General features: G+C 41.8%; 1 protein-coding gene across 1 annotated transcript in view; it reads right to left on the minus strand.

The window, feature by feature from the left end:
- ITGB8 (integrin subunit beta 8) overlaps positions 1-22,251 on the minus strand; it is a 154,946-nt gene that overhangs the window by 42,637 nt on the left and 90,058 nt on the right. The window contains exons 4-6 of the mRNA XM_077268726.1: positions 18,950-19,196; positions 16,976-17,141; positions 13,158-13,316 (exon numbers count right to left, since the gene is read on the minus strand). Of these exons, the coding sequence (XP_077124841.1) occupies positions 13,158-13,316; positions 16,976-17,141; positions 18,950-19,196 (572 nt within the window). The remainder of the gene's footprint in view (positions 1-13,157; positions 13,317-16,975; positions 17,142-18,949; positions 19,197-22,251) is intronic.

The following is a 22,251-nucleotide window of genomic DNA, read 5'->3' on the forward strand; positions in this document are numbered from 1 at the left end:
ACACCATACATTGACAGGTCGCAGATGTGAAATGAAAATCGTCACTCAATTCACAATGTAGATTTTCTGCGCAGATTTTCAACACTGGAAAAGAAATTCAGACTAGAATCCGGACAGAACCTTTTTTACCTAAAGCAAGTCTAGGGGAAATTCCGCACAGAAAACTCAAGAGTACATGCAAGAGAAATTAACATGCTGCGAATTTGAAACATGCACCGAGGGTTAGTTTACGCAGCCTTACAAAGAAGCACAGTGGGCACGATTTCTCTATAAAGCTCATCCATTTTGCTGGAACTACCGTATAAAATGCTGCGTTTTTGACACAGCAAAAAATATGAAGCTCCAAAAACGCACCATAAACTCATCGTGGGATCATAGCCTAAAGGTTTTGCTCATGTTCACCCTTTAATTTCCTTACTCGACAATTTACCCTATTACACTAAAGACTAATGACTCTTTTATTTATGAGACAACATAAATTGGAAGCAGGCAGCTGCAAACTACCGGATGTTGTGACTAAACCCACATCCCTATTAGTCCCGTGATCCCAATTTCCTAAGAAGTTTACGGTTCACTTTAAAGTTATGCTTGTAGCAGGAAAAAATGCACCAAATGTAATTTCAAGACTAAACCCACAATTTATAAGTAAGCTCCTGTGTGCTCGGTACACAGTGTTTACACCTCCACGTGCCGAGAACAACGTGTTCCCTGTAATCTCCTCCTGTGAGATATTTGTCATCTCCTCTTGGTGTCTTCAGACCTAGTGAGACAGGGTTAAAAATTGGTGCTAAGAGCTACTAGTACAGTCAGGGCAGCTGCTTACTGTAGTTAGGGCTGAGCTGAAAAAGACACTTGAGAAGAGCATTGAGATTTGCTGTCAGTCATCTGCTTACAGCCAATCAGCACTGTTTAGAGAGCAGATAACTGGACGCTCAGCACAATTCTCCGCCCAAATTTCTATTTTAGTTGAATACCAACCACAGTACAATTCCCTTCAAACTTACGTTATTGTATAGCGTGAGTTCCTAGCTCCCCCAAACTGTTCTCTTTCTGAACATTATGTAATGATACCCTTGTTTAATCAGCCTAGGATCAGGCCATTTTGTAATGTGCCCGACTGTATAATTTTGCACACATGGAGTTGACGGCTCTAAAAAAAATTCTCACTGGCATATTCAAATCAATTTTTCCTCCTCTTTTCATGGCACATGGGGCCTAATTTGTATGTTGCTTTTATATTCCTATATATATATATATATATATATATATATATATATATATATATATATATATACTGTATATATATATATATATATATATATATATATATATACAGTACAGACCAAAAGTTTGGACACACCTTCTCAATTAAAGATTTTTCTGTATTTTCATGATTATGAAAATTGTACATTCACACTGAAGGCATCAAAACTATGAATTAACACATGTGGAATTATATACTTAACAAAAAAGTGTGAAACAACTGAAATTATGTCTTATATTCTAGGTTCTTCAAAGTAGCCACCTTTTGCTTTGATGACTGCTTTGCACACTCTTGGCATTCTCTTGATGAGCTTCAAGAGGTAGTCATCGGAAATGGTTTTCACTTCACAGGTGTGCCCTGTCAGGTTTAATAAGTGGGATTTCTTGCCTTATAAATGGGGTTGGGACCATCAGTTGTGTTGTCTGGTGGATACACAGCTGACAGTCCCACTGAATAGACTGTTAGAATTTGTATTATGGCAAGAAAAAAGCAGCTAAGTAAAGAAAAATGAGTGGCCATCATTACTTTAAGAAATGAAGGTCAGTCAGTCCAAAAAATTGGGAAAACTTTGAAAGTGTCCCCAAGTGAAGTGGCAAAAACCATCAAGGGCTACAAAGAAACTGGCTCACATGAGGACTTCCCCAGGAATGGAAGACCAAGAGTCACCTCTGCTTCTGAGGATAAGTTTATCCGAGTCACCAGCCTCAGAAATCGCAGGTTAACAGCAGCTCAGATTAGAGACCAGGTCAATGCCACACAGAGTTCTAGCAGCAGACACATCTTTACAACAACTGTTAAGAGGAGACTTTGTGCAGCAGGCCTTCATGGTAAAATAGCTGCTAGGAAACCACTGCTAAGGACAGGCAACAAGCAGAAGAGACTTGTTTGGGCTAAAGAACACAAGGAATGGACATTAGACTAGTGGAAATCTGTGCTTTGGTCTGATGAGTCCAAATTTGAGATCTTTGGTTCTAACCACCGTGTCTTTGTGCAACGCAGAAAAGGTGAACGGATGGACTCTACATGCCTGGTTTCCACCGTGAAGCATGGAGGAGGAGGTGTGATGGTGTGGGGGTGCTTTGCTGGTGACACTGTTGGGGATTTATTCGAAATTGAAGGCATACTGAACCAGTATGGCTACCACCTCATCTTGCAGCAGCATGCTATTCCATCCGGTTTGCATTTAGTTGGACCATCATTTATTTTTCAACAGGACAATAACCCCAAACACACCTCCAGGCTGTGTAAGGGCTATTTGACCAAGAAGGAGAGTGATGGGGTGCTACGCCAGATGACCTGGCCTCCACAGTCACCAGACCTGAACCCAATCGAGATGGTTTGGGTTGAGCTGGACCGCAGAGTGAAGGCAAAAGGGCCATCAAGTGCTAAGCATCTCTGCAAACTCCTTCAAGATTGTTGGAAGACCATTCCCAGTGACTACCTCTTGAAGCTCATCAAGAGAATGCCAAAGAGTGTGCAAAGCAGTAATCAAAGCAAAAGGTGGCTTCTTTGAAGAACCTAGAATATAAGACATAATTTCAGTTGTTTCACACTTTTTTGTTAAGTATATAATTCCACATGTGTTAATTCATAGTTTTGATGCCTTCAGTGTGAATGTACAATTTTCATAGTCATGAAAATACAGAAAAATCTTTAAATGAGAAGGTGTGTCCAAACTTTTGGTCTGTACTGTATATCTGTGGTTGAAATGTAAAGAAAAAAAGACATACATATCTATTCTTCACTAATTTTGTTCGGTCTGGAAGTGATGTTGTTTTGTTGTTGTTTTTTTTAGTTATGTTTTTTAGTTATGTTTTCATTTTTTTCATGCTTTTTTTATTTATTTTTTCATACATTTCATAAAAGACCTTGGGGGGTGACATATCAATATTAGCCCCAGATACTGCACAAACTCAGCCTTTTGCTTTAACAGCACAGCTGAACTGGGTCTGCTAGGATTCAGCAGCTTCTGCTCAATCCCGGTCAACTCACATTATCACTTGGTCTGAAGGATTACATACACAGCACTCGTTCATTACTGTGTATACAGCAATCAAGAAGGCAGAGATGGTAATAAACTATCTCTGCTCTCTCTATGGGTAGCCCGGCTATGTCTGATGGCTTGCTGATTTTCTGCAGCTGCTTTTCTTGAAATTATGCTTTACAACATCACTGCAGAGTAAAATGTGGACCAACTCGATGTTTAAAGTCTATGGCTAGTCTGCAAGTAGATAACATGGTAGACATGCTTTAAATGGAACCTGTTACTTCAAATATGCTGCCCAATCTCTGGCAAGTATGTTATAGAGAAAAAAATGAGCAATTTTATGTACAGATATAACAGAGTTTATGTTGACAATTAACGCACCATTTTCATAACTTGCCATGGAAGTTTATCTTACTTAAGATAACTAACAGAAAGAGGATAAGAGAACTGTCTGAGGACTTGAAAACCAAAATTGTTGAGAAATATCAACAGTCTGAAGGTTACAAGTCCGTTTCTTCAGATCTTGATGTTCCTTTGTCCACGGTGTGCAACATAATCAAGAAGTTTACAACCCATGGCACTGTAGCTAATCTCCATAGACGAGGAAGATGGAGAAAAATTGATGAAAGATTGCAACGCTGGATAGTCTGGATGGTGGATAAGCAGCACCACTCAAGTTCCAAAGAAATTCAAGCTTTTCTGCAAGCCCAGGGTGCATCAGTGTCAGCACAAACTATATATCGACATTTGAATGAAATAAAACGCTATGGCAGGAGACCAATGAGGAAGCCACTGCTGACACAGAGACATAAAAATGCTAGACAGCAGTTTGCCAAAATGTACATGAGTATGCTAAAAATCCTTCTGGGAAAGCATCTTATGGATAGATAACAAAAAAAAAAAAAAAAAAAAATCTCAGGTGCACTATCTATATGGGTTTATACACATGAATAAATGGATAAATTACCTAGGGTGCTGCAAAACTGCATAGAAATTGCATGACCATAAAAAGAAAAAGAAAAAGCCTATGCATATAACAGCGCACACCTGAATATATAGAACAAATAATATAGAAAAGTATAACAATTTTTATTGAGCAAAGTGCCAAGACAAAAACACATCAATCAATTTAAAAACAATTAAAACCAAGTGGAACAACCACTCTTCCCCCTGGAAAGACAATGTACCCAAAAATAAGGTCCGCTCCCATATAAATGATACATGATGTTGTTTACAGAAAACACTTGTTATAACACATCAAGGTGCAATATGTCAGCAGCATACAAATTCTCCCTATCCAACCATATGACCAAAAATTGGGCGTCCCCAATAAAATAAACTAAGATATTCTCAGCCCCAAAGAAGGTAGTATGGGCTTAATAACAAAGGTTAAGGCCCAGGAAGGAATCAGGGGCTATATATAATGCAAAAGTACTGCAGCACAATAATGATAGCTGGTAATGGGAGTGAACCCATAATGAAGAAAGATGTAAAATAAGGCACAAAATAATCTGCGCTGTCCTGAAGTGCGCTGAGAACCAATATCATACCCTGCAAGCCAAGGAATAAAGGAATAAGGAACGGATAGTCTCCAAACGGTGAGAAGACAGGGTGCCAGGGGGAAGGAGTGGGAAGAAATCCCACGCGTATCGCTGCCTCTGTGCAGCTTCGTCAGGGAATGGAGATCCACATGATGTGTACGTCTTAAATACAAATAATGATATCTCCTGTTAATTACCATGCTGGGCGATTCTATCCCAGGGCCGGAAGTGCGCAGGAGAGGAAGTGCGCACCCATGAAGACGGTCCCGGAGTCGGGAACCATAAAACTCTGTACCCTGCTGACAGGTATATTGCCGAAGCAGGCAGCATACTGAAGAGAAAAGGCGCAGGCGCGGTGTGCGGCCGCACACAGAAGAAAGGGGGAAGGGAAAAATTTTGAACTGGGAAAAGTAATAGCAGCCAAGAGATCACGAGTACATAAATAAATAAATGATGATAGTAATGATAGAATCCCAGAGTCAGTAACGGTAATATTAAATTGGACCAAAAAATGTATATGAAACAGAAGAAAATAAGTATATACAAGCATGCAAAATATACAAAAAAACATATATAAACATATATACATATACAAACATATACATATACATATATATAAATGTAAACACACATGCCACAGGTACATGAGTGGATCACAAAGGAACCATAGGCATACTCATAGATGTCCCTGGGAAATTAATGTATGAAAAATACCCTCAAACTAAATTATTGGGACCCAAGGTATCCCAGGGGTATTGATAATATAACCCCAGCCTAAATAAGAGAGGAAGGGAGAAAAAACAAGAATTATTTATTAATATAACAAATAAAGATAATAATTAAAATATATAAATAAAGATGTCCCAAAAAGTAGAGGGGGGACTGATACAATCAAATGTTCTTATTTCCCAGATGCTCTTCCGTTCCATTGTGATATTTCAAAAGATTAAACCTTCCAGTTCCGTCCATACAATAAATTTCTTGATCCAATCCCCATGTGTCAACATATATCTCAAATATCCCGGAGACTCAGTTCTGGATCCAAAGAATTAAATGCAGGTGGCTTCTTACTCCAATCAAACGTGCCATATAAGTGTCCGCAGCTTTTAATCCTGTCCCAGGAAACCAGTATACAAAAGCTCTTCATTTAAGCCAAACGGAGAGATAGATTTTAGCTTGAAGATCCAGCGGGCTTCATGTTGTAGTAGTAGTCTGTGTCGACTACCACCCCTTTCATTACCCTGGATTCTCTGTAGGCCAAAAAAATGAGTGTTAGAGGGTTTACCCCCATGCATCCTCAAATAATGTTCCGCTATTGGCGTAAGTACTTTGCCCTTCTTGGAGTCTGAGTGGGCTAAATTAATCGTAGAAAGATGTTTTTGTGCCCGTTTCCTCAGCTCCTGTGATGTCTGCCCTACATATACTTTCTGACATGGGCATATAATAGCGTAAATGACAAAACTTGTTTTACAATTAATGTAATGATAAAGAGAATGCTCCCCATTATCCCCAGGATTGATGAAAGAGTCTCTGGTTGGAGACATGTATGGACATACACTGCATCCACCGCAGGGGAACGAACCCCTGAGGCGAATCCCCCGATTGAGTCTAATTACCGGGCGTGAGAAATGACTTCTCGTGACAATATCCTGCAAATTAGGGGCTCTTCTTGCCGTCATGAGAGGTCTAGAGCCGACACAAGAAGATGTTTGGGCATCTGAAGTTAGGATGTCCCAATTCCGGTTTAAAATGTCTCTCACCTGGTTCCAATTTGTGCTGTGTTCAGTGATGAACCTTATTGAAGAATCCTGTGAACGGGGACGTGGAGCAAGAAGGACATCCTGATTCAAGGTCCTGGCACGCTGGAAAGCAGTGGAAATCGTCCTCTTGGGATATCCCCTCCCACGCAATCTCATGGTCAAGTCTTTAGCCTGTTCTGTGAAATTCTCGTCCGTTGTACAATTTCGTCGGGTGCGTAGAAATTGTCCCACCGGGATCCCAGTTCGGGTATGGAGAGGATGGAAGCTCTGGTATTGTAACAAATTATTAGTGGCAGTCGGCTTTCGATACAAGTCAGTCAGCAATCTGTCCCCATTGACTACAACCTGAAGGTCCAGGAAAATTGCTGAAACCGGGGAACAAGAAGATGTCAAAAAAATATTTAGTGAATTCTCATTAAGTTCCCTTAAAAATTGGACACAGGAAGCCTCTGTCCCCACCCAAATGAAAAAGATGTAATCCAGAAAACGGTACCAATGTTTGACATGATTCAAATAGCCTTGTGAGCAAAAGACAATTGTTTCCTCCCACCATCCCAAAAAGATGTTAGCGTATGCCGGCGCGCACCGCGCACCCATGGCCACGCCCGATACTTGCTTATAATAAGTCCTGTCAAACAGGAAATAATTATGGTGCAAGATAAAGTGGAGAAGATCCAAAATGAATGAATCATGAAGGCGATTAGAACCAGTTAGGCCATCAAGGAAATGAGAGAGTGCTTGAATACCATGGGTATGGCAGATATTTGAATAAAGCGACTCAACGTCACATGTCACTAATAATTCCTGGCCTGTTAAGGTGATATTACGGCACACGCTAATGAAATGAGATGTATCTTTAATGTAAGCTGGTAACGTTGAGGCAATAGGTTGAATAAAATAATCAATGTAAGTACATACCCGTTCACTCATACTTCCTATGCTGGACACAATCGGTCTGCCTGGTGGTTTGTGAACATTCTTGTGTACCTTGGGTAGAAGGTAAAAAGTGGGGGTTACTGGATTCTCCACCCACATAAATCTTTTTTCACTTGGGGAGATTATTCCCATAGAGGCTGCCCGGTTGATCAGGTTATGTAGTCTCTCCAGAAAAATACCGGTGGGATCTGACGGTAATCTTGTGTAGAATCTCTGATCCCCCAACTGCCTATTGGCTTCTTCAAGGTACATATTGGAGGGCCACAAAACCACATTCCCACCTTTGTCTGCTTCTCTTATAATAATAGAATCATTATTTTTTAGAGATCTAACGGCCTTTCTCTCCTGATAAGAGAGGTTATTAGTAGAGCCTATATTTTTTTTTTTGGTCATATGGTTGGATAGGGAGAATTTGTATGCTGCTGACATATTGCACCTTGATGTGTTATAACAAGTGTTTTCTGTAAACAACATCATGTATCATTTATATGGGAGCGGACCTTATTTTTGGGTACATTGTCTTTCCAGGGGGAAGAGTGGTTGTTCCACTTGGTTTTAATTGTTTTTAAATTGATTGATGTGTTTTTGTCTTGGCACTTTGCTCAATAAAAATTGTTATACTTTTCTATATTATTTATCTTATGGATAGATGAGACCAAGATAGAGGTTTTTGGTAAAGCAAATCATTCTACTGTTGAACGAAAAGGAAATGAGGCCTACAAAGAAAAGAACACAGTATCTACAATCAAATATGGTGGCGGTACAAAGATGTTTTGGGGTTGTGTTTCTGCCTCTGGCACTGGGTGCCTTGACTGTGTGCAAAGTATCATGAAATCTGAAGAACGCCAAAGGATTTTGGGTGACAATGTAGTGCCAGGGTCAGAAAGCTAGGTCTGCGCTCTAGGTCATGAGTCTTCCAGCAGGACAATGACCCCAAACATACTTCAAAAAGCACCCAGAAATGGATGGAAACAAAGTGTTGGAGAGTTCAGAAGTGGCAGTTCAGAAGTGGCTAGAAATGAATTTGGATCTAAATCCCATTGACCATCTGTGCAGAGATCTTAAAATTGCTGTTGGGAGAAGGCACCCTTAAAATATTAGAAACCTGGAGCAGTTTGCAAAATAAGAGTGGTCCACAATTCCAGTTGAGAGGTGTAAGAAGCTTGTTGATAGTTATAGGAAGTGATTGAGTGTAGTTATTTATTCCAAAGGGTGTGCAACCAAATATTAAGTTGAGGGTGCAAATAACGTTGTCTGGGCCATTTTTGAGGTTTTGTGTGAAATTATGTCCAATTTACCTTTCATTCTTTGTTATTTTGTGTTGTCCCAATGCACACAAAAGAGAGATGTGTATAACAAAATATGTGGAATTGCAATCATTTTCTGGAACAATTTCAAGGGTGCCAAAAGTTTTGGCCATGACACCTCCTCTACATGGATGACATCAAGCTGCATGCGAAAAACGAACGAGACATCAATTCACTGATCCACCTGACAAAGATCTACAGGAAGACATTGGTACGTCCTTCGGACTGGAGAAGTGCAGCCGGTTAGTATTAAAGAGTGACAAGGTAGACAAGACTGATGGAGTGGAATTACCATTAGGACACATAGCATATGTACAGACATGCTACAAATACCTCAGAATTCCACAGGGATGCGGTAACCATGATGAGGAGGCAAGGAAATCAGCAACATCCAAATACCATCAAAGGGAAAAACAGGTCCTGAAGAGCCAGCTCAATGGGAAGAATAAAATCAGTGCCATCAATACATATGTCCTGCCAGTTATCAGATACCCTGCTGGCATAGTGTGCCAAAAGAAGAGATGGAAGCTGCATGTGTGAAGATGCGGAAGCTACCCACAATGCATGGAGGTCTCCACCGTAAGTCTAACACCCAAAGATTGTATACCAACAGAAAGGAGGGTGGTCGAGGCTTGATAAGCATCCAAGCCACCATCATGGATGAAACAAGGAGTATCCAGGAATACATCAGAAAAATTCCACCAAAAGATGAGATGCTGAGAGAAAGCCTAAGGCAGCAGCAACAACAACAGATCTGGAAGGAAGAACAGGAACATGAAGCGCCATGGCAAGACAAGCCGCTGCATGGGATGTACCATTGACAGATAATGGAGGTGGCGGACAGAGAAATCCTACCAATTGCTGGAGAAAGCTGGACTCCGAGAGAGCACAGAGGAACTAATCATAGCGGCACAAGAGCAAGCACTAAGTACCAGATCCATAGGAGCAGGAATCTACCACACAAGACAAGACCCAAGGTGCAGACTATGCAAAGAAACCTCAGAAACCATGCAACACATAGTGGCAGGATTCAAAAGGCAATCAGGTACAGCGTATAACTAATGCCACAACCAAGTAGCGGGAATTGTATACAGGAACATCTGCACAGCATATGGGCTGAGTCCCCCTAAGTCCAGGTGGTAGACCCCAGAAATAGTCGTGGAGAATGAAAGGGCTAAAATCCTGTGGGACTTCAAGACCCAGATGGGTAAGCGGGTATTGGCTAACAAACCAGACATTGTGATAGTAGACAAGGATCAGAGGACAGCAATGATAATAGATGTGGCAGTGCCAAGCGACAGCAACATCAGAAAGAAGGAATATGAGAAGATGGAGAAATACCAGAGCCTCAAAGGAGAACTGGAGAAGATGTGGACAGAAACAGTGATTCCAATGGCGATAGGAGCACTTGGAGCAGTGATCCCTAAGTTGGAAGAATGGCTAAAACAGATCCCAGAAGCAACATCTGAGCTCTCTGTCCAGAAAAGTGCAATGCTGGGAACGACTAAGACCTTGCACAGAACCCTCAAACTCCCAGGCCTCTGGTAGAGGACCTGAGATTTAGAAAGGACCACAAGGACCACCCCCATTGGGGGGATGAGAAGTTATTTTTTTGTATATACATATACAAACACATATACACATACACACCTCCCAGCTCTTTAGCCCCCTAACGACCGCCGATAAGCCTTTTAACGGCGGAAGTTAAGGGTACTTATGCCTCAGTACCGCTTTTTAACGGCGCTAAGAAATAACTGTATAGCGCCCCCCAGCGCTGGAATTTCTCCTGGGTCTCGGTTGCCGGAACATTATTCGGGTAGAGTTGCGATCACCGTTAATAACGGAATAACGGTGACCGCAAAAAAAAAGTCTCATCCCCCCGATATCTCCGGTGTCTCTGCATCCCCCCGTGAAGTCCCCCGGCTGGCGTCTTCTTCTTCCAGAAATAAAATGGCAGGCGAATGCACAGTGCGTCCGCCGAGATCTGACAGCTGGCACCCGGTAACAATAGGAAATTTTTCCTATTGGTTCATTTTGATCACTGTGATAGGGTCTATCACAGTGATCAAAATAAAAAAAAATAGTAAATCAACCCCCCCCCCTTTATCACCCCCCTTAGTTAGGTAAAAATAATGCAATAAAAAAAAATATTTCCATTTTTCCATTAGGGTTAGGGTTGTGCTAAAGTTAGGGTTAGGGCTAGAGTAAGGGCTGGGGCTAGGGTTAGGATTGGGCTAAAGTTAGTGCTGTGCTAAAGTTAATGTTGGGCGAAAGTTAGGGTTGGGCTACGGTTAGGGTTGTGGATAGGGTTATGATTGTGGTTATGGTTGGGATTACAGTTAGGGTTGGGATTAGGGTTAGGGGTGTGTTAGGGTTGGGATTAGGGTATATTGGGGTTAGGGTTGTGGTTAAGGTTGTAATTAGGGTTAGGGATGAACTGGAGTTAGAGTTGGAGTTAGAATTGGGGGGGGGTCCACTGTTTAGGTACATCAGATGGTCTCCAAATGTGACATGGCTCCATGCGCCCAAATAGTGCAAGTAAAAAAATTTGGTTCCAAAGTAATTTTTCTGTGAAAAAAGTAAAATGTTCATTTTTTTCCTTTCACATTGCTTTAGTTTTCATAAAGCACCTGAAAGGTTAATAAACTTCTTGAATGTGTTTTGAGGGGTGCAGTTTTTAGAATGGTGCAACTTTTGGGTATTTTCTGTTATATTGACCCCCCAAACTCACTTCAAATATGAGGTGGTCCCTAACAAAACGGTTTTGTAAATTTTGTTGGAAAAATGAGAAATCGCTGGTCAACTTTTAACCCTTATAACGTCCTAACAAAAAATAATTATGTTTCCAAAATTGTGCAGATGTAAAGTAGATGTGTGGGAAATGTTATTTATTAACTATTTTGTGCGATATAACTCTCTGGTTTCAGTAAGGGTACAACAATTAAAAGTTTGAAAATTGCAAAATGTTCAACATTTTTGCCAAGTTTCCATTTTTTTCATAAACAAACGCAAGTCATATCAAAGAAATTTTACCACTACCATGAAGTACAATATGTCATGAAAAAATAATCTTAGAATCAGTGGGATACGTTGAAGTGTTCCAGAGTTATCTATCTATATAATCGTCTAAGGGTCACTTCCGTCTGTTTGTCTGTCACGGAAATCCCGCGTTGCTGATTGGTCGTGGCCGGCCGCGACCAATCAGCGACGGGCACAGTCCGGCCACGAATTCACCCTTCTCTACTCCCCTCCAGTCAGTGCCCCCTCCCTACTGCCCTCCAGTCAGTGCCCCCATAGCAGTTTAGCAGTCCGTTAAACGGACTGCGTTACACTGCAGTCCGTTAACGCTGCTATTAACCCTGTGTGACCAATTTTTTACTATAGATGCTGCCTATGCAGCATCAATAGTAAAAAGATCTAATGTTAAAAATAATAAACAAAATTAAAAATCATTATATTCTCACCTTCCGGCGCCTTTCCCCCTCCTCACGACGCTCCGGTCCCAAGAATGTATCCGGCAATGACCGCTACATCATCACGTGTTATTGCCGCAATGCATTCTTGGGACCGGAGCGTCGCGAGGAGCATCGCTATAGGCCTGGGCTGGATCCGGGGGCCGCCGGAAGGTGAGTATTTAACTAATTTGTATTTTAATTCTTTTTTTTAACAGGGATATGGTGCCCACATTGCTATATACTACGTGGGCTGTGTTAGATACTACGTGGGCTGTGTTATATACTGCATGGGCTGTGTTATACACTGCGTGGGCTGTGTTATATACTGCGTGGCCTGTATTATATACCACGTGGGCTGTGTTATATACTGCGTGGGCTGTGCTATATACTACTATACATATTCTAGAATACCCGATGCGTTAGAATCAGGCCACCATCTAGTATCTTCATAAAGTGACAGTGGTCAGAATTGTAAAAATTGGCTTGGTCATTAAGTACCAAATTGGCTCCGTCACTAAGGGGTTAATATGTTGCCTGCAGACAACTGCTTAAATACTGATATGTAGAAATAGCCTATGATAATATTACAGTGGTGGCAATTGTTTGATTGCATATTACTTAATTATTTTCATGACAAAATAGTTTGAGATGCCATTATGTCATGTGAGAACAAGGCAGGTTGCTTTAAATACGTGTGAGGTACATTTACCAGAAGTTGTCATGACAAGCTGCCAGTGTATACAAAGCTAAGCATGTAGCCCAATTAATGTTAAATCTTCTGGGTATGTCAGCCACACGTGCGTGCAATTCCCTCTTCCTGACAACCTTTCTGATCACTTGAATCACTTGCGCTGGGAAAGAAGATTACAATAATGAGGCCGATTCCTCCTCTTGTACAGGTCCTTACCATATCTGACGCTCGGGTGTAAACGTTGTCTTTGAGATGACAGTTTCCATCATTCGGGGATACAATCCCGGCTAATTTACTGTCAAGTGCTAAATGAGAAGTTTGATCTGTCATCAATATAATTAAGCGCTTTGCTTCTTTCCGCCAGCCAATTTCTTTCTGAAACATAAAAGGAAATGCCGTAAAAATGGGATTGCCTTTAATCTAGAGATGAGTGACATAGAGATCCCCTATCTCAACCATTTATATCTACAAAGTGTCAAATCAGAGCATCGAAGATGGGATAGATGAGGAAGAAAGCTTTTGTTATTGTCATGTGGCCCTATGTATCACGTCATGTGGACCCTACATCCAAAGATCTGGATGAAGAAGTGATGAGTATACACAACAGCAGCAGCGTCAACCAGGGCTCTGGAGTCGGTAAGCCAAACCTCCGACTCCGACCCCTCAATTTCCGTGACACCGACTCCCCCCAAATGGGCTCTGACCCCGACTTCACGACTCCGACTCCAAAGCCCCGCCAGGGCTGTGGATTCGGTAAGCCAAACGTCCGACCCCTCAATTTCCATGACTCCAATGCCACCAAAATGGGCTCCGACTCCACGACTCCAACTCTACAGCCCTGGCATCAACGTTAGTAAGTGACTTACTGTCCATCTTAGATATTAAACTGAGATGTGGGATAATGAATTTGGCACTCAATGAAGATTAAGTTGTAAGAAAAGCCACTTAAGGAGAAATGGAGTTTAAAAAATAAACTAAAAAAAATGAGAAGATACAGAATCTACTATTTTAGTTTATACTTTCTGCTGCCAAAATAAACAGATTATTCTCTTCTAAATCTGTGTCACAAGTTTTTGTACAACAAAGTGATAGGAAAGCCTTTTAGATAAGTAGCTACAAAAATAAGGTGTGACTTGTGATACCAAACCCAACATCTACTGACCAGACGGTGGCGTTGTATGTGATAGCTTCCTCTAATACCACGTGGAATAAGGGGGGTATTTATACTGCAGCTGTTTCACATTTCACATATACTGGGACAATCCCAGTTTATCCCTTATTGTTTCCATGCCCATTTGCAGAGAACTCACCTGTTCATGTTTTCAGCACTGGCAATACTATAGTGGGGATTGCCAGCGCTATATGCAAAATCATGTAGCCCTTAAAGGGAATCTATCAGCAGGTTTTTGGTACCTCATCTGAGAGCAGCATAATGTAGGCAAAGAGAAGCTGATTCCAAGGATGTATCACTTAGATTACTGGGTGCAGCGGTTCTGACATAATCAGAGGTTTTAGATTTAGAATGAAGCAGAGCTGAGAAAGCTAACCCCGCCCACACTAGGGTCTCTGTGAACAAAATCCATAGACAGTGAGCTGCTTATCACAGGAAGGAGCATTGCTGGACTAGTCTGGGAATTTTAACCAAGCTTTGACAAGTGACACATCCCTGAATTCTGTGTTTTAGCTTCTATTTCCTGCTGTCACCAGGTTACATAGCAAAATCCTGCTCACAGATTCCCTTTAATTCAGCCAACCAAAGTGCATGAAGGTGTACCTGTCACCGTATGTATTATAACTACGGTAACTAGCATTACATTGTGTTCCCAACATCTGGTCTCTTAAATGGGTTGTCCACCAGTTGGGACAGTTCTTCTTACTTAAATGCACATAATTTTGTCTAAAAATCATTTAAGCAATTGGGTTAGATTACAAATGCTGCCGTGCTGCCTTCAGTAGCCTCTGTGCGGCACTGTCTATTGCTAGCTGTAGAATGCGTTAACTGAGAATTTATCAGTGAGCCCGATGTGACAATCTGACTAAGAGTCTGTAACTCTTTTATATGTCTCTTTCTGGGCTGCTCTCAGCAGATTTATGACCAAACACCACAAAGAAGCTGAGAGCAAAACAGAGCAAACTTTTTAAAGAAACGCAGTTGTAAAAATTATTTTGAATCCCAAATTCATGCATTATTTAAAAAAGTCCCCAAGGCTGGCAAACTCCTGTTAATATTTTTTCCATATGTTTCTGGGGTCCTTTGCTATCTCTGTTCTAACAGTTTGTAGGATCTCAGGCTAAACAGCTAATAATTTAAGATAGATAATAAATGTACAAGCATTAGAAATCCCACTACTTGGACCGCCATCGACCAGGAGAATGGGAAGTCCTGTGTCTCCCATATGAGCGGAGTTATGGTCAGATATGAATACTATCACCCCAAGGGTCTATGAGTGTGAAGGGCAGCTGAGGCTCGGCTACCTTCATCAGTCCCAAAGACAATGAATGGACCGGATGTATACTGTATATGGCTTATCAGCTCTCTATTTAGAGAGGTTGTCCACTGCTTTTCCATTGATGCCCAAGGTCCAACACCCACCGATCAGCTGTTATTGATGGTGGTCGCTGGTAGAAGTACTTGCTTGTGGAGCTCAGCTGTCTACTTGTAGTGGCCGCCGCAGGGTACTGCACATTCATCTCCTATTGAATTGGATAGGCGGCAGATGTGCAGTAACAAACCCCGGTCATTACAAGTAGACGGCGGAGCTCCACAAGTACTTCCGGCCGCCACCAGCGATAGCAGTTGATTGGCGGGGGTGCCAGTGTCGGACCCCAGCTGATCAGACATCGATGCCCTATCTTAAAGGGACTCTGTCACCCCCAAAATCGTATATGAGGTAAGCCCACCGGCATCAGGGGCTTATCTACAGCATTCTGTAATGCTGTAGATAAGCCCCGATGTATCCTGAAATATCAGAAAAAGAGGTTATATTATACTCACCCAGCGGGGGCGGTCCAGTCCGATGGGCGTCGCGGGTCCAGTCCGGGGCCTCCTATCTTCATTCGATGATGTCCTCTTCTTGTCTTCTTGCTGGGCCTCTCTGACCTTTCCCGGCCCCTGGGCACTGCAGTACTTTGCTCTGCCCTCAACAGGGCAGACAAAGTGCGCCTGCGCCAGAGCCGCAGCAAGAAGACAAGAAGAGGACATTATCGAATGAAGATGGGAGGCCCCGGACCGGACTGTGACGCCCATCGGATCGGACCGCCCCTGAGTGAGTATAATATGACCTCTTTTTCTCATCTTTCAGGATACATCGGGGGCTTATCTACAGCATTACAGAATGCTGTAGATAAGCCCCTGATGCCGGTGGGCTTACCTCATATACGATTTTGGGGGTGACAGAGTCCCTTAAAGGAAAGGGCATCAATGTAAAAATAGTGACAACTTCGTTAAACCAGAGACTTGGGACCTCCAAACCCCCGATTGATAGGATCTCCCCAGTCAACAAACATTTTCCTCCTATACAAATGAACAATGTGTTGAATTCTCCAAGAGTTTATCAAAAAGAATTGCAGGATCCCACCCCAGCAGCCACAATCCATGGCCCTGCGGACCACCTCCTACCTGCCAGCAACCAGCGCTTCGTCTGATAAGGCTCAGCCTGACATCATGAGTGTATCACACTGCAATGATGACGTCATGGTCGGCCTACTAATCAGAAGTGACGCTGGGGGCTCTGGTTCAGTGGTTACGATGTGACGGAATCTTTTTGCTCAACTCTATTTTCCAACATTCCACCGTTGTCTGGTTTTGGGTCCTGTACACACTATGACGTTCCAGCTACCCACATGATTATCGGAATAACATATCACCAGATGCCAGCGTTTACGTTTTTCCATAATATAATCCTTTCAAACCCCAATTTCAAGATACAGTTAAAATAAAAAAAATGCTGTGTGCCGGACATTGAATGTTTCGGTTCCTGGCTGATGCTAGTGTGTGAATAGACACGACATAATATTTAATAACGCATACTCACATGGCAAACTGCTGCCTGCAGCATCGCATCAAACGCACCTTCTGGGTTGTCTAAATTCCCGGCAATTTTCTGCTTACTAACAATTTGCTGGAATTGTGTAATATTGCTTGTTAAGGAGAGCACATGAATGAATCCATGAGGTGGCATGCAGTCCTTCTCATAGACACTGGAAAGAAACAATGGTCACAAGGTCACTACACAAGACCCGCCGAGTCTACAAAACTCTCAGGCATGTCAATGGATGCAAAATAGTGACCAGCCAGCTAAGAAGAGAACGGGAAGAAAGTTACCTTTAATAAAAACAAACATTAAACCATTAGTTTGTGGCTGAATTCCCAGAACACACTGGAAGGGTTCTCCATTTAAACGGAACCTGTCAACAGGACAGAAACCTTGATGTAGGGGCTGAGACCCCGATTCCTGCGGTGCATCACTTACTGGACAGCATGGTATTATTTTGACAAAATCCCTGTTTTCTCTGCTGTTGATGTAGCAGTGCCATGAAGGCTGATCTGTGTAGAACTCCACTCACACCTCTGATTGGCAGCTTCCTCTGTACACTGTCAACAATCTACCCGATCAGTGGTTGGGGCAGGGTCACACAGATTAGAAGGACTACCTGGCATGTGACACCTAGTCCTGCAGTGATAATTTCCTGCTAATAAAACACTTATTGTAATGAAACTACAGTAAGCTGCTGAGCAAGTGACACATCCCTGATAGATTGCTAGAATAAGGATCTCTGCCTCTACATAAAGCGTCTCCCTGTCAGTACATTATGCTGCTCTCAGTATATAGCTGACAGATTCTCTTTAAAAGTTGATTCATTTAACAAAAAAAAATTGTGATACTCAATTGACTAATACCCTGGTATCAAGACAGGGCGTTCTCGATTCGGTTAATTTTGTCGCGGTTGGATGGCTTTTTTGTTTTTTTACAATTAACATAGTGTTACATAAACAGCCTATGTTATTTACTGTACATGTACTGTTACCACTTACTCACTATATTGTATATATTCTCATTTTGTTTTTTTTCTTGGCTTTTGTCTATGAAATGACTAGCGTGAAAGTGATCCTACACACTGCACAAACACAAACTTATGCTCCGGCTCATTTCTTTGGTTTTGCTGTAGTTTTTTGTACTCTGTACAAACATGGGTGTGGCTCCCACTTTTTGAGCTAGGCATTTCATCTAAATAGCTTCCCATGGACAGGTGTCTGAACCTCATCATATTGAGGTTGGCTGACACAAGGTAAAGTCTTAATACTAGAGAGAGGATGAGACCGTCCCGATACACTTGGTCGCAGTGGGAAGACTCTTATGCTTTTCAAAATAGTGTTAACTAAGTACCCTATGTTATTTACATGTACTATTACTAGTTATTTACTACAGGGTATATACTCATTTTGTTTTTTTTCTTGGGTTTTGATACCCTCGCATGTTACATCCTGGATCCCTGCTGGTCTATACTTGTTTCTATGAGGACACAGGAAATTACCACTTAGCTGAGATGGATCAAGTGTGCTGCCAGTGATTGGTTGAGTGGTCGTTTCACGATTATCAAGAGGGACCAAGGAGTAAAGACAAATGGGGACTCACAAAGTTCTGCTCTCCCCGGGGATCAGTAACACATTTTTTTTAAATATCATTTAAAAACCTTTATGTGTTTAAAAATGTCAAAGGTTATTTGATGCTAAGGGTTATAAGATAATACAAAATGCAAAGGTTATATGGATACTAGAAGATGGTTTAGATACTGGTGCATCTTTGGGGTACCTGGCTAATGTAGTTTTTTTACCATGAAGAGACATAGATTTGCATGTGAGCTTTATGCACAAAACCATAGATATTTGAATAAGCCAATTTAAGAGTTGCTTGATTCTTCATTTTTGATGCACTGGAACAATCAATCACAAGGTTGGCTTTAAAGCCTTTAATGAATACACTGTATCCCCGAACGTCCTCACCTACCTGCACGGGTTCTTTAATCTCTCAGGATGAATGCTAATATATGGTGATACAGGCTTTTCCACAAATGATCCAAAGCCAAACCTGACGTCATGAGAGAAGTCTGCTATTTTCTGGGACAGGTCAGATCCAATGGTATTAAGTTTTTCGATGCTGGCATCCATTGAAGCGGAGACATCGACCAGATAATAAAGGTCCAGAGGATACTTTTCCAGACGTTGCATTCTAAGCAAGAAGTTCAGAGAAGCCCCTGGTCAAGGACAAAACAGTACAACTTACACATGATATAAAACATGGAATAACACCTGTATCATTATCCTGTCTGTTAATATACCAGCAGCAATGACTGTTTTTCCTATGTGCCAATAGACAATCAAAGTCATTTTTAGGACATTTAGGATGCCTTCCGCCAATCAGGTGTTTGGTTGTGTTTCCTCTGGTTTTATCCCACAATCGAAAGACATAATTATAGGGAATTTAGATTGTGAGCCCCAATGGGGACAGTGATGATAATATCTGTAAAGCGCTGTGGAATTAATGAAATATGAAATATGTCATCATGAAAATGCAATCCAATCTTTATGCACCTTGTTAAAGAGCAGGGGGTGCTGAGCAGACTGATATCTAGCTTTGTGGAAAAAATTCATTATATCCTATTTCATTCAGCATCAAAACCTCTGCTGTTTCTGGGATTTTGGGTCCAGTGGGCGGTCCTATCAGTGACTGACAGCTGTCTCTGTATGCACACTGATACAAAAAAGGCTGTCAGTCACTGATATGACCGCCCATTGGACCAAACATCTCCGAAACTGCAGAGGATTAAATCACTGGCTATACTGAATCTTTTCTCACAAAACTATATATCAATCCGCTCAGCTCCTCCTCCTCTATAACATGGTGCCCGCAGATTGGACGCCATTTTCATGATAACAGGTTCCTTTTAATAAACAGCAATGCTCTCTTTTCTGAAAGATGTCTGCTATTCCTCTGTTCTTCCTGCTGGAAATGTATGTATAAATGTGCATTACGATTCCCCTAGTCAACCAGGTGCTTTTAGCACAGATTAGACAGTGTGAGAGAGTGAAGGTTCATTTAGTGATAGGTTTCCAGTAGGAATAGCACAGGAACGTTACAATAGAATTTGAAAGATAAATGATGCAGAATGGATATATCAGGGATTTTTACACAGATTTGTCACCAGAGTTGACAAGTCCTTTTTAAGTAGACACAGTTTATTCTCCATATGTATAATCTCAATAAAGGGGTTCCACATTTTGCATAATCCCTAATTATTATAAGGAATCCTTCACAATAAATACATTTTAAAGTGGGACCCCTAGTGATGTAAACTATAGAGAAATCTAATAGCAAGTGATCAATTTCCCTGCAGTACCTCCACAGGGGAAATTAAATATTACAAGTTGATTGTGTAATTCAGGGTATGACCGGTCCTCCAGAGCGATAGACGCTGTTGGTAAAAGCTCTCCACTCAGGACAATGGATGGGGATCCTGAACAGAGGGTCTACCACTACTAACTCGAAACTGGACAACTCCCTTAAGATCATGAAAATATTGGATTTACTTGATGGCTTCATAAACGGTCAAGTTCATTTATACAGGCTGCTGGACAAGGGAAAGCTGCTGTCACAGCAGGATTGTTATGATTACATTTAAGGGGTCATCCACTTCTGAAAGCCCATTTTAGATATCATGGGGTGTTAGACAATCAGCTTTTCACTGTGGCATCCCTGCAGATAGGGAAACGTCTGTAAAAATAAGACCGAAGTCTAATAACAAGGGACAGTCTGAAGTCTGGCAATGCAGGAGGTTTAAGAAAAAATGCATTTGTCTAATGCAGCTCTGCTCCAAAAGATACATGTACGAGGGTAATAAACCATACTGACCAGGTTGGAGGGTAAGCATGAGTCCCTCACTTTTGTACAGGCTGGAGATACTTGGGGACCAGAAGATAATAAGTATTAACAACCTTTTACAAGACACAATTTCTCAGCTTTTTATTTTACAGATTTAGCTCTAGTTTGTTCCTAATTAAATAAATAGGAGGAAGAAACACAATGATCCTATATGTAAAACATGTGGTTTAAGAAACCAAAACCAAAGAAACAGAACAGTAGTAAAAAAAACTTGCAAACTACATTATAATTTATACTGTAATTGGCTCGTTGTGAAAAATGGAATGATAATTATAAAAATATGCACCAAGAAGAAATAAAAATCATCTAGTGTAATTGAAATTATGGGCCCCACAGTTCCCCCCACACATTATGATGACCTACACAGTTCCCCCCACACATTATGATGACCCACACAGTTCCCCCCACACATTATGATGACCCCCACAGTTCCCCCCACACATTATGATGACCTACACAGTTCCCCCCATACATTGATGACCCACACAGTTCCCCCCACACACATTATGATGACCCACACATTATGATGACCTACACAGTTCCTCCCACACATTATGATGACCCACACAGTTCCCCCAACACAGTATGATGCCTTCACACACCCTGATTAAAAAAATATATAAATACTTGGACTATGCAGTGAGGGTACTTAGGTTAGGATGTAGAGGTATCATCATACCGGCAGAGCTGAAACTCAGATGCATAGGCTAAATGGTGGAAGTGAGAGCCAATGGCACCCTCCTCTGCCATCATATCCAACGGTGTCTACATCTTGAGGATGCAGATAGTGGTGAAATTGAGAAGTCTAGTGGGGGGACGTCTGTGGTGCGACACTGTTTCTAGCCTTTTCACTGTCCAGGATCCACAGGCTGGACAAGAACACAGGCCACGTATTATGTGGAGACATCATACTGTGTAAGGGAGCTGTGTGGGGACATTATACTGTGTAAAGGGTCTGTGTGGGGACATCATACTGTATACGGGAGCTGTGTGGGGACATCATAATGTGTAAGGGAGCTGAATGGGGACATTATACTGGGCAAAGGGTATGTGTGGGGACATCATACTGTGTAAAGGGAGCTGTGTGGGGACATTATACTGTGTAAAAAGGGCTATATGGAGACATCATACTGTGTAAGGGAGCTGTGTGGGGACATCATACTGTATAAGGGAGCTGTGTGGGGACATTATCTATATATATAATTGTCTAAGGGGTACTTCCGTCTTTCTGTCGGCAACTTCCGTCACGGATATTCATTCGCTGATTGGTCTCCCCAGCTGCCTGTCATGGCTGCCGCGACCAATCAGCAACGGGCACAGTCCGATTAGTCCCTCCCTACTCCCCTGCAGTCAGTGCTCGGCGCCCGCTC

Source organism: Ranitomeya variabilis, chromosome 6 (genome assembly GCF_051348905.1).
Source record: "Ranitomeya variabilis isolate aRanVar5 chromosome 6, aRanVar5.hap1, whole genome shotgun sequence".
NCBI classification, from domain to species: Eukaryota; Metazoa; Chordata; class Amphibia; order Anura; family Dendrobatidae; genus Ranitomeya; species Ranitomeya variabilis.